The 13,314-nt window shown below is 45.7% G+C and overlaps 2 protein-coding genes across 12 annotated transcripts in view; both read right to left on the minus strand.

Moving 5' to 3' along the window:
- The window catches only part of gpr158a (G protein-coupled receptor 158a), a 126,505-nt gene that overhangs the window by 47,871 nt on the left and 65,320 nt on the right, over nucleotides 1-13,314 (minus strand). The window contains exons 1-3 of one of the 11 annotated variants that reach the window (XM_054766068.1): nucleotides 10,409-10,601; nucleotides 8,917-8,962; nucleotides 4,491-7,538 (exon numbers count right to left, since the gene is read on the minus strand). In XM_054766068.1, coding sequence (XP_054622043.1) covers nucleotides 4,491-5,329 — 839 coding nt within the window. In that variant the 5' untranslated portion in view covers nucleotides 5,330-7,538; nucleotides 8,917-8,962; nucleotides 10,409-10,601. Of the gene's footprint in view, nucleotides 1-4,490; nucleotides 10,602-13,314 lie in introns of those variants that run through there. The other 10 variants (XM_054766067.1, XM_054766074.1, XM_054766072.1 and 7 more) reach the window with 10 other exon arrangements.
- Nucleotides 10,614-13,045, minus strand: LOC129174402 (threonine synthase-like 1). Its single transcript, XM_054766386.1, has 2 exons — nucleotides 11,798-13,045; nucleotides 10,614-11,417 (listed from the first exon to the last, which is right to left on the minus strand). Exons 1-2 carry the CDS (start codon nucleotides 13,043-13,045, stop codon nucleotides 10,614-10,616), a joined length of 2,052 nt encoding a protein of 683 aa, XP_054622361.1.

Genomic DNA, 13,314 nt, shown 5'->3' on the forward strand with positions numbered 1-13,314 from the left:
CTGTGGCCAGCGACACCAGTGAGCGACGCACTCACATCCAGAGCAAATTACGAGCCTCCCACGGTTTGGAGGGAATTTTGGGCTAACAAAGTAGCGCTGTTGATCGAGTCCTCTTGCAAGTACCGGATCTTGTTATCGGAGATAAACTGGTACATAAAAGCCCGTGTGAACTAATGGAAACTTACCTGATACGTTTACTCTGGCGCCAACAAGTTCCCATGCCGCTGCTTGTTTGTTTATATATCTATATTCTTTTTAGAAACATCAAATAGCACCGGGAAATATGACACGGCAGGTTTTACCTTTTCCTCTATGCGAGTACTGGATCGAATCCCGTCCGTTCATTGGTCGGTCAATGAAACTCCCGCTGATTGGTCCTCGTCTGGGCGACAGCGATGAAAAGCAAGCTAGCGTGTGCGCGATGACGTGCAGGAGCACAAAATTTAACACGCACAAATTTCGCATAACGCTTCGCAGGCAGGAGACTTGCGATAATCGCCCTGTCGTGAACATTTCATTGAAAATGAATGACAATGGACAAGCTCATTGTAAGTTCCGACTTACACTTAAAGTCGTCTTACGACGCCGTCACAGGAACAGAACATGTAAGTAGACAGAGGACCTCCTGTATTTCCTTGTTCTAAATAATGTATCTTTGTTCAACTGGCTAAAATGAATGGTTCAATGGGAAGAACAATTACATTCACTTCCACTAGATGGCAGAAGGTCCATAATTAGCCTGTGACTTGTTTCCAATCATGAAGTATTTCAATAAAATATGCACCTTGACTTAATAAAGCATGGGAAACACTGCGTTGGAGGTTTAGTAACACGGATATTACATTACAATCATAAACTATAACGTATTATCAAAATATTGTGAAAACTGCTTTTTGAAGAATCCCTTGGCAAATCCCTGCCACCGAGCTCTGTTTATCCCACATGAGTGTACTGTAAGGATAAACCGGTAGTAATAATATTACAGGTTTATAATCCTTTAACGGGCAACTGAACGACATCAGCATAATATTATCTGTGAAGCGGAGATTACAACTCGTCGTAAGCGCTTGCTCCCTTCATTAGCGGCAAAGATCTCTCTCGGTGGAGAAAGGTTTTGTTCTGTGATGGTGACATTTACTGGCTGAAGGCTGCGCACGGCCGTGGAGTCCCAGTTTCATCAGCAGTCACACTGGGTGCACCTCAGGGGGGTCTTTCACCCACCATCAGCCTCCACATTCATCTCTGTTTACTATAAAACATGATAATGCTCAACCAAGGGACTTTCTATCCTATTTGCTTCTGGATTGCATCCATGTGAACAGATGCCGACGGCCCCTCTTGGAGCACGGGGCCTTCCACTCTGGGGGTCCCACAGCACTGAAGCTACGCTGACTCGCTGTAAAGACAATTCTGCCACTGAATTAAACAAAGTTCTGGTCTTACAGGATGTTTTTTTTAAGTAGATTTGAACTAATTTGGTGCTAAGATGACACATCTGTCCACAAACATTTGCCTAAATGGATGTGAACTGCTTGTAGTTGTTTCCATCCCTCCTACCTGGGATACGTAAAAACTAAAGCAAAACAAGTCACCTTGCGTGCTGCAGCATCATCACAAACAACAGGAAGCGAGCGAGCGAGGGACATTAAATAGCTGAAATCAAGATGGCCCCCCACACAAGGTTGTTGTTCTACATCTTACATTATTAATTCATTGGTGCATTGACTGCGTATTCAGCTAGAGGGGATGATGTCTGAATGGGGACTGGCGCTTGGCCTCCTCTCCAATTTAGGTAGTGAGCTAAAGGCATAGAGGTTGCTGGACAGGCTCGATTGCTAACAGGACCGATGGCTGTTAAAGGCACAAAGAAGTGGCAGGAGCATGGCTGCATTCAGTAGATCCCAGCTATTCGGTGAATAAAGGCAAGTAATTGAGACGCCCATAAAAAAGTATATTTTTGACACACGGCTCGCTCCTCCCCCTCTAAAATCTCCCGCTAGCTTGATGTTGATGTTCTCATTTGCAATAAAAGTGAATGTTGTAATTATTAGATTAGATGCAGCTCCGGTTCATTTGCGACGAAGGAAGCTAACCTAACAGGAAGCTGTCGGAGAAGGCATTTCTCCAAAGCGAGGCACACAGGGTGCCGCCATCTTGCACTGTCGTCAAGTCGTTATGCTGTATGTTTTAAAACTTTTTTTTTTTTAAATCACGTATTTATAAATTATTACTGTCTTAGGGTAAAAATTTCAATTTACAAAAATGTAATTATTATAGATTATTAAAAAAACAAAAAAAAATGTGAATTTGCGGGATTGCGAATGCTGAATCACAAATGTGCGGGCATCCACTGTATCAGGGCATGACCCTTTTTCCACTACATCGTACCTACTTGGCTAAGCACTGCTGCACTCAGCGGTGTCGCTTTTCCATCGGCAAAACCAGGTACCACCAGGCACTACTAGTGTGCAAAGCTAACACACTGTCTTAGCACAACTAAAGCTCTGTCATTAGCATATTTATGAAGATAGGCTCGTGGCTATTCAGTGTTATTCTAGTATACACATGACATGCATAGCAACAGCTTAGTTCACCATTACGTCTGTTTTTTTAAACTATACTATAATGTATATAAATAACTCACCCTGTAGACAGTAAAGCAAAGACCTCCACCAACGCCATCTGTTTATTAGAACTGCTTTCTGCTTCAAGGAGAATGATGAAGAGACAGTAGGTCCTATAGTGACTCAAACTGTAACTGCACCTGTTTCCAGACCCTCACCAATACTTGATAGGTTCTCCCTTTGGCATGTGCACCATCCCTCTACAAAATGCAGTGCTACTGGTACGCTCCTGTGATACGTTATTCCCATATATCCTCATATTCCCATATGCCACCTTGTGTCTTCCCATCGATGCAGTAGAGGGGGGAAGCCTCCACGAAGAAAGAGAAAACAACGGCAGCCGAGTGCTACTTTGATAAAAGTGGGACATCATCTCAGAGACTCTTGGAAGCAACTCCCCAAATGAGCTTAAAAAAAGCCTCGTGTAAAACTGTTGAACAATATCTCATTAACCATCAGATTAGTTTGCTATAACTGCGTGTACCTGATAGGCTATTACTGTATAATCACTGCAGCTTTTGACTCATTTGCAATCCGTGCCTGCCTGCCTGCGAGCCACTGAGAGTGTGTATCAATTAAACATTCATTGAAGGCACTACACACACACACACACACACAACTAGTGATCTGGATTAATTATTCATTGAGAAGATGTTGGTCAGGATTCTATGGAGCGCTAACACTTGACTCTTCCCGAGCATATCAGCACTGCTGGCGTAAACATGACATATTACAGCAGCAGAGCAGCAGCATGAGGGAAAACAGATGAAGTGAAACCAAACAGGAGACGTTTCCAGCTAATACCCCTGCAAGTTTGACTCATCCGCGGTGAAGAAAATGACACGCCAAAGTGTTTCTGTGTGGGGAAGGAGGAAAAAAGCGCTGAGCAAGTTGGAGAAATGAATTAGGCCTGTAGCCAGAGATTTCCACCACCGTTTGTACATGCTGGGGTTATTTTTAGCACCTTGACAGACCGCAGGAGAGTTCAAACCCCCTCAATTTAGTGGCGGTGTGTTTTGGGAGGAAACAGCGCTATGAGTAGACTACGAGATGCTGGCTGAGGAGTGTGTGGTCATAAAGGAGCTATGGTGTGTGTGTGTAGCAGCTTGAGAAAAAACAAGAAAAACATATTTTCCAAGCCCGCTAAGACAACTTTGGTGATATAAAAATTAATCCATTTTTAGTTCCTACAGTCAGAGAGTAAAAGTCTGGGGTGAACACAAAATCAGGTTTCCTGAGGACAGGAGGCCCCAGCTGTTATTATATTCACTGTGCCTCACTTTAACAAAACTATGATCTACTCTAATGTAGTGCTAATTATTCCAAGTTGTTCTGTCTTTAACAGGGTCAAAAAGGTACAGGTATGCTCCCAAACTGGAAGGCTCATTTTGAGGTACCATATTGTATTTCTAAACAGCCTTAGATTTTGGACTTGGGTCAGTTTAAACCCAGTTGCCACTTCACTGTCAGTAAAGTCATTTTATTGCAAATCAAACAGGCTGATAAATGATTTGATGAATGTTTATTCCCATAAAGACAACACTGTACAGTCTGGGCCTCCCATAGGCTACTCTTGGAAAAACTGATGGCGTTTTCTGCTCACCCCCTACTGTTTACCGTCTGCAGGAACTAAAAATAATATTAATTTGACCTTAAAACACAACTAAAGTTAGCATAGCAGGTTTGAAAAACAGGTTTTTCTTTATTTCTCTCAAGCTCCCCTGAAGTCTTCTGTCTTCTTTGAAAACCCCTGATCTAGTCAATTAATTAAACAGATGTGGAATTCAGTGAGCTGAAAGATGTTGCGAAAACGCTGTCTTAAAGGCAGAAAGATGTGAACATGTGTTAGGTAATAAGTATGCCTACCGGAATTCTGGAGCCAAGTTGGGCCTGAGGCCATAGAAAGCTGCCGATAAGGTCAACAGCCAACGGGGGACATAATTCCCATCTTCACACTCCAAATAGGGTGCAGACCACTTGATATGAGTCTTGTCCGGGATAAAACTTTCCCCTCTCCTAAGGGCATTGTCCAATGATGTGAAGTCTTGGCTCAGCACCCTCTTATGTAAGGTGGACTTTTTCCTGTTCTTAACGCCGTGGAACCACTCAGTGTCTGCGGTGCGGTTGTGCAGATGATGCCGGGCCATGCCAGAGAGGTCTTGGAGCACAATCTCTCCCCCCTCCCTGGTGGCTTGCAGGTGCACCCAAGGCCCAGAAGCATGAGACGATTCGGTGCCGAAGGTGACGACAGCCCGGTGGATCTTGGCATCCCCTAGCAAAATGCTTCTGACCAGGGCATGGTACCACTCAACGTCTCGCAGGAGACTCTGCTCCCTGGACCTGTTGGCTTGCAGCACCATGTTGAGGAAGTTGGTGGCTTGCATCACCACATCCAGCACTCCGCTCATGGAGCCATGCGGACTCTCCTGCGACCTTCCCCGCAGTGAGGTGAGCTCGTACCTCCGTGAGCAGTTGGCCTGCTTCAGGGCGCCGGAGTCACCCGTGTGGAGGAACTCGTCGACCACGTCGCTCGGCCTCCGCTCTGCCGCCTCCCCGGCATGTCGCTGCGGCGCGTGGAGATGCGCCAGCCGGTGGCTGTGGTGCGTCTGGCCGCCTCCGTACACGACCACCAGCCGGTCCCCTCCTCCTCCGTGAGCGATCACGAAGCCAACGTGCACCAGCAACGCCAGCCGGAAGACAGCCATCTCCCTCCAGGACGCGTCCGCAGATGTTTATGGGGGGATGGATTGCAGGTCGTCAGCAAAGACTCGAACCAGTCGCGCTGCTAAACCATCGCTCGGCCACTTGTGGGATCTACTAAGCCTTTTTGAACCACAAGGAAACTCATTCGCTGTCCTCGCTTGTCCTCATTCACTGACGCCTCATTGAGCTGCTTGGTGTGGAGGATGGAGGATGTCTGCGGCGGGCGTCCTCCAGCCTGCAGACTGAATCGCAACCAGGAGGAAGGAGGAGGTGGTTATTGTTATATTTATATATTTTCTGCAGGCACCGAGCCAGCTGGGAGCTTCTCGCTCAGATGACACTCCGCCCCCTTCCGACCACAACAAGCATTAAACGGACCTATAAAAGCGGCGGCGGGACCCACCCGGAGCTGGGCGCTCTTAAAACTCGCTTCCTCATGCTCTCATAGGGCTCCTGGAGCGCCGTGGATCCGCCCTATGGTCGCTTCTTCTGTCAATCACGGTGAAAATATTTGGTGGCGATGTGACGCTGGATGAAAGACACAATCGAGAACTGTGAACTATTTAAGTTTTAGTTGATTGGCTGGCGACCAGTCCAGGGTGTACCCCGCCTGTCGCCCGAAGTAGGCTGGGATAGGCTCCAGCATACCCCCGCGACCCTAATGAGAAGAAGCGGCATAGAAAATGGATGGATGGATGACAAACATTGCAAAGTAAATACAAATGACAAGCTGAATTTTTTGTTTTAATTGTAGTTAGCAGCTGTTTCTAAAATTTAGGATCCCTTATTACCCTTAGCTACATGAGGGTCAAAATATGAAAACCACAATAATAAAGAAATTAATGTGAATGAATGGCAATGTCAATCAAAACAGAGTATTGTTATTGCGTATACAAATGTGCAAGTGCAAGCAATAAAGTGGACTTGCATTGATATTGATAAAGCCATTAATCTCTGCATTGATCTGATGTTCAGTTGTAGAGCCAGTAAGGGGGATTGTTAATTCTACAGAAAAAATACTGTGACAGTAAAGGTGTTTAAGGGAGCCATATGGCAAATGGGAGTGTGTGCCTAATTCAGTGTGAAAATCTTGTAAATGTTAATGTCTAGTAAAGTAACACATCACGTCCAAATGGATTATAATGCAATGCAAATCTATGCAACCAGAGTCTAAAATTCCAGTTTCTTGACGTACCATTATGGTACAAAGGTCGTTTAGGAATGACATCCATCCACACTGCACGTCTCGTCCATCTGATCCTCTCTTATTCCTCCAGGGTGTAAGGGAGGGGGGGTGGTTGCGTGTCACGTCATGGTGTGCGGCCCTGAGGCATCCAGACCTGGAAGCGGGACGGCAAAGGGGGATGACAGGCGTGACGGAAGAGGGGGTGACAGAGCTGGCAGCGGCCGTCAGAGATGGCGAAGTCCAAAGGAGAGCGACTCGGAGGTCCAACGTGCCCTCGCTGGTGTGACATCTGGAAGCACACAGCAGACTGCGGGGCATTTCATTATGAAATATTGATTGCTTAAAATTGCCATTACGTCTAATGGCGTTCATGAATCAGATTAAACATGGCTGCTAAATGAATGCAGTGCAGCCGACTGTTGAAGAGGCCGTTTGAATGGTTAGGATGCTGCGAGGTGTCATCACAAGCTCTCAAATGTGTCGCCGTCCAACCAGTATGACACTTGTCCATTTCATTAACAATGACGTCGGTGGCAATGAGACAATCTGTACAGTTTGAGACACTGTAATGATTGGAAAAAACACCACTATGGCAAGCATACCTGTCCACGTAGAGGGACATGCTATGAAACTAAAATGCATGAAAATCCAGCAAAACATCAGCCTGATTGATGGCGGACATCACACTTTCTTTGCAAGTGTGAGCCATCTGGCTTGTCCATGTTAATGTGCTTCCAGTTGGAGGGTGTTGTGAATACATTATCCCGGGTCCAGCTAAAATAATTTCTCCATAGAGGGTATTTCTTACGTATATTGATGCAAATTGGATTGATGACCGTCCACAACCAAAAACAACATCTATCCATTTCCTGTGAAAGAAGTGCAGTCGTGTGTGTCTTACTTCAAGCAGGATATCACAGGTTAGATGACGGGATGGCACAGGAAGTGATGGAGAATAAAAGAGAAGACATCTGTGGTGCGACTTGACAGCCTGACACCCCGTGCAGGGCAGTGTTTGCAGACACCTGCGATGAAGGGGAACAGCGCTCGTTCGTCATAATAGACATTCAAAGCAGAAGAGCAGCTAGGGTGGAACTGAATGTGACACACTATATGCACAACAGTGACATTTGGAGTCGTTCTTAAGGCCGCATGAGTGCCACAGCTGCGGTTCATTGAGGGGAAAGATGAATTCCAATATGTGCTGTGGAAACTGGGCCGATTGACAGTTTTCAGGCATGACAAGGGGCCCAAACACAAGATGGAAAAGCACCTTGCTGATAATGCTGAAGATGATGGCGTGGACAATCATGTCTCCTCCAGACCTGAACCCAACTGAGCACATGTGGGACATCCTCAAGTAGAAGGAAGGAAGGAAGGAAGGTGGAGCAGTGCAAGGTGTCCAACATCCACCACCTCCACCAGTGATGTCATCAGGGAAGGATTGTAGTTACAACCTGTGCAGCTCTAGTCAATTCCATTCCCAAAAGGATTAAGGCAGTGCTAGATAACAATGGTGCTCACGCTAAATATTCACACCAGGGACACAATTTGGGTGTTCACTGTGAGGTGTACTCACTTGTGTTGCCAGCTATTTAGACAATGTGTTGACAAATTTTCTGTGGCCAGTAAATCTGCAATGAACCGCATATCCCCAGTACTCGTGCAGCCCCAGACCATGGTGCTACCACCAGCAAGGTGAGAAGACTGTACAGTCTACTCACTTGTGTTGCCAGCAGTTTATACACACTAATACATTGCAAGAACACAAATCCCTGTCATTTTGACCATGATCACCACTATAAAATCAGTGATTGAGTCGGCAAGGGTCACTTCTACACCTTCAAGCCGCAGCCTTCCTCAACAGTTAACCCCTGTCAGTCGGCTGTCAGTCGCATTGTCACGCTGTTCCCAGGAGGCCCGGCCCCCATCTTTTACTCTTCACAGATCCATCTCGGGGGCTCATTGATTTATCATTGTATGAGTGTGAAATAGATTGTCTGTCCTTCAAATCACAGAGAGGAGGAGATCCTCAGAGGCTTAGAAATCGTTTGTGACTTAAACATGCCGTTAATTTATTATTAACAATCTCAATATTAGATGGCAGATTTCATGAAAAAAGACAAGAAATTAAGTAGAAGCTATTTGGTAGAACCTCAAATCAAGCCAGAATCATTGGAATCCTCCTATCCAGCTCACCTAATGCATTTAATCTTCTACTTTTTCCCTCCACGGTGATAGAGGAGCGTTCATTGTTCTCCAGATCTACATTGTGAAGAAGGGAACAGGCTGCTACCTGCAATTATCCCTGCTCAGCCAGCCATGGTGCGCTATGATGCTGAGCAACAGCTGGCTGGTCTTCTCTAACACACACACACACCTTCCTCTTCGTCATACACTCACCTTCCAGGAAGCTTGATTAATACAGGCCGATGCTCACAGCGACGCCCTCCGCAGGAACAGAAGGGACGGAGAAAGCCATGAACATGAACATTCACTATACAGTACTGTCAAGTCACAGTATCATTTCTGATCATTTCCAATGTAGAACAACTAAGTCATAGATCAGACAGCATGTATTTTAACAAGTGCAGTGGTGCCCATCCATGATGAAACTATCTTCCTGCGTCCTCCAGCAGCAGCTGCTGAGGCAGCACCAAACAGTATTTAAATGACTCCCTCCTCCATAGGCAAATAGCCAGGATTCATGCTGAGGGGTGCAAAAATGTACCCCCCACAAGCCCAATATACACCCCTGTGGTCCATTATGCAAAGCTTGTTTCTCCTCGCAGCACTAGATGAGCATGTATACACTCACTGGCCACAACATTAGGTACACATGCAGGCAAAGATAATGTTAAGCTTCGATTGAGACTGTCAGAGAGGCATTCGTTTAATAATAGTTTGTTTAGTATTAGTGTGGCTGTATAATATACTAAAAGAGGAAAACAGTGGTTCATGTGACCAATCGACCCATCATGTTGCCTTAAGGGCTTCCAAAAGCTTACCAGAAACTGCCAAACTGCAAGTATAGTGCTTTTCTCAGTCACCTATGTGCCAAAGCACTGCCATTAGGTTGAATGTAAATTTCTAAAAAAACAAAACAAAACAAAAAAACCCCCTGAATGTTGTAATTGGAAAATGAGGCAAAAGAGAGAGAAAAAAAGCATAGTCACTGAAAAAAGATAGACATGACATTTTTCAGTGTCAATACTGTATGTTTGAGTGTCAATTTGTGTATTTTCGGCAATGTCAAAACTTAATGGCACTGTTTTGGCTCCATATATCCAGTATCTGCTTGTTTTAGCGCTTGATGCGAACATTATCTTAATTCTGCTATCTTGAAAGGAACTATATGCAGCGGGGTCCTCTAGCTGCCGAGTAAGTGCCAACATTCAAACGCACTGCTGGCATTACAGTATATCCCGCCTCTTCCTGCTTTGAGTACGACGACGTATCATACGCACAAGCACAAGTTATTTTTTTGATAGTTTGCCCACAGCTAATGATAGTAATTTGGCAAATTACAAACACTAGCTATCATTGAATGTATAGCCTATCGAGAAAACAAAATGACTGCAAACTGTTGACGGCCTCAGAGACTGCTTCTGTGTGCATATTGCGCCACGGACGTGTACCAACAGCCGCTATTTTATTTGCGCCCAACGAAAATTTACGACCATTTTTATGGAGTTTAAATCGCTATTGTGAAAAATATAGACTTTTTTTTAAGGTACAACCTGTTCTTTAAAACCACTAATGTGTACATATGCTAGCTATCGGTGGTGATCTTATATTTTTTGGCTTCAAAAAATGCAATTTGGAGTGATTTGCATACAACTGCAAAAATGCATGCTGACAAGGACATTTAAAACAAAGAAAATCAGCACGATACCTCTGTTCCTTGCAGCAGACATCACCATCTAGTGGACCATTGCTAATCTGTGACAATAATCCACATACGAAAAATATTAGGGTTAGTATCTGTATAACATAAAAAATAATGTCAGAAAAAACACAAAACAATAAAATGGATAGATCGTTATCTGGATCTGTTTGTTTTTCCTACAAACCATCACACAGGGGAATGAGGACCAGGTCTACATAACTTTGAGGAAGGAGTCCTGTATCACGTTCTCCACTTCTTCTACTAACACACTATAGTCTGCTTCACAAACCACGTGTCCCCGTCTGTCTCCTTCCTTGACGCATTTCATCATGTCCCTGTGCATTCCTGGTATGGATGCAGTCCGCTGCAGTTTTTCCAGCTGCTCCAAAGGACTTTGTGGAATATTTTCCACTTGCAAAGCTCTCAACACAGCGGGCGCAAATTTGCCGTAGTGGACGGTGGAACAAATCACCACGGGGCACGTGGCGTCCTGCAACCTGTCAGCCACAACTTTAGCCACGGCGGTGTGTGTGTCCATGATGTAGCCGGTCTGCGTGTGGATGCTCTGGATGGCGGCCAGGCAGTCCGCTTCAGAGCACCAGCCTGCCTGCATTTCCTGCTGAATCCTGCTAAGAAGCAGGTCAGGAAGGCGAAAGTGCTGCTGTGTGTCTAAGTGTGTGAACAAGTCCTTGACTAGTCGGCTGTCGCTGTCGGAGACGTGATAGATGAACCTCTCAAGGTTGGAGGATTTCAGAATATCTATAGCCGGAGAGTGGCTCGGGATCAAACGGCGTTTCCGGAGATCGTACTCGCCTGTTTTGATAAAGTCTGAGACCACACAGTTGTGGTTGGATGCACAGATGACTTCTCTTATGGGGATTCCCATTTGCTTGGCGTACACGGCTGACATGGCGTTCCCAAAGTTACCTGTCGGGATGCAAACGTCCACAGGCTCCCCAAAATTGATCACGCCATCCCGACACAGGTTTAGATAGGCAGTGGAATGGTAAACTACCTGTAGGGAGAAGGAATGTTTCAATTCACCATATCAACACTCATTTTAAAGCATTTTTGTTTGGAGTACACCTCAGTTTGTTTCCATGACGAAAACTAGACATGAATGATTGCAGACAACCACAATGTATCCCACCGGACATAACATGCACAGCAGATGGACAAAAGTAAAATTATATATACTGTATATATTGCCATAGAAATTATTTGTTAAACGATACCAACTGGCCCTCAGAAAAAAATTCTGGCCCTTGGACAACTATAACTGAAGATCCCTGATTTATGGTATAAATGTAAAGACCTTCCACTTAAAACTGTTTTGAACACACAAAAGCTCTAAGAAAATATATTTAATTAATACACCGTTTGAACTGGACTAACCTGTGGTAATAAACGTGCCCAGTTGATGGAGTTGGCGGTGCTGAGAACAGTCCCGTACTCCACAGCGAGGTGCCCCGTCAGTCCGGACTCGCCGAACATCCTCTTGATGCTTCTTTGGCAGAAGTCAAAGTCCGAGCGTACGCTGACTGCCTTCGCGTTGCTCTCGTTGAAGCTCGTCATCTGTAACTTCTGAATTTCGCTCACGCCTTCCTCCGGGAAAAAGACCAGCACTCCCGTCCTGCGTCTGTCAGCGCCACGTAGCCCGCTGAAGCCACTGAGGACAGCGCTTCCCGTATCACCGGACGTGGCGACCAGAATGAGGTAGTTGCACATAGGTGGAAGGCAGTAGGCAAAGAGATGGGGCATTAGCTGCAAGGCGAGGTCTTTAAATGAAGATGTGGGGCCATGAAAAAGCTCTTGAATGTACATATTGTGGACCAGGTGCTTCACAGGTGCAACATCCTCACATGAAAAGTTGGACCCATACGCCTTGTAGATCATTTGTCTCAGATCCAAAGCAGAGACATCCAACGGGTGGATGCACTTCTCAAGTAACACCAGTGCCTGTTCTTGATAGGACATGTCAACCAGTCTCAACCACTCATTAGTACCCATTTTTGGAAAGCCATTCTTGGGTACATAGAGACCCCCATCTGAGGCCAAACCCTCCACTACCACATCACTGAAGTGTGTTGTCTCACCGGATGCTCCTTTGCTGTCACTTCTGGTGGATACATAGGTCTCAGCAGCATGGTTGTGATATCTCTCCACAGCCTGCAGCACCTTCTCCGCTACGTCTTCCACTGTGTCATTTCGCCCGCAAAACACTCGCACATCCAGCCAACGCTCATAAAACTGCTTCCTGTGCCGCAGAATGTCCCTAATGGACTGTCCTGCCTCTCGGCCAACGAGCCTGTCCACCTTCATTCTATGAAGTCTCTGCAGGATATCCTCGCTGTCCACATCCAGGTAGATGACCATGCCGCTTTGCTTGACGTGCTTCATCGCCTCAGGGTGAAGAGGGTTGGAGCCTGTGAGGGAAACGACACATCCAGAAGCTGAGAAGTTACACAACACCTGGCCTTCTTCCTCCAGGAATCGTTTTCCACCAACTGCATCTAGCTTGGATGCAACAGACATCTTCCATGTTGTCTCCAAGACGTCATCATCTATATCAACAACAGGAAGCCCTAGCCTGTGGGCCACTATCCTCCCCACCGTGGTCTTTCCTGCTCCAGGTGGACCCATAATTAGGATGTTCTTCTCTCCCATATGTCCAACAGTAGTGGAAAGCCATGAAGTTGGTTTGGGAAATTGACTCAGGCTGCATCTGACGGCTCTTAGTGCAAACCTTGCACTTAGCAAACCCATGTTGAGCTGAAAAGACAAAGTTATTGTTCCTCTGAATAAATACGACTTGTTCCAACGAAAACAACTACAAGTATACTTACCTAAGTGTGCAAGTGATTCAATGCCCAGCGGGTACTAGGTAACTAACTTCGCACGTAATTACCTAC

This window comes from Dunckerocampus dactyliophorus, chromosome 21, assembly GCF_027744805.1.
Source record: "Dunckerocampus dactyliophorus isolate RoL2022-P2 chromosome 21, RoL_Ddac_1.1, whole genome shotgun sequence".
Classification (NCBI taxonomy): Eukaryota; Metazoa; Chordata; class Actinopteri; order Syngnathiformes; family Syngnathidae; genus Dunckerocampus; species Dunckerocampus dactyliophorus.

What these genes read in the sequence shown, in the direction of transcription:
- LOC129174402 (XM_054766386.1), bottom strand. Translation starts at nt 13,045, where the DNA reads ATGGGTCCACCTGGAGCAGGAAAGACCACGGTGGGGAGGATAGTGGCC. An exon ending in GGGCACGTTTATTACCACAG is followed by an intron (nt 11,418 to 11,797) that starts GTTAGTCCAGTT and finishes TTCTCCCTACAG; the next exon opens with GTAGTTTACCATTCCACTGC.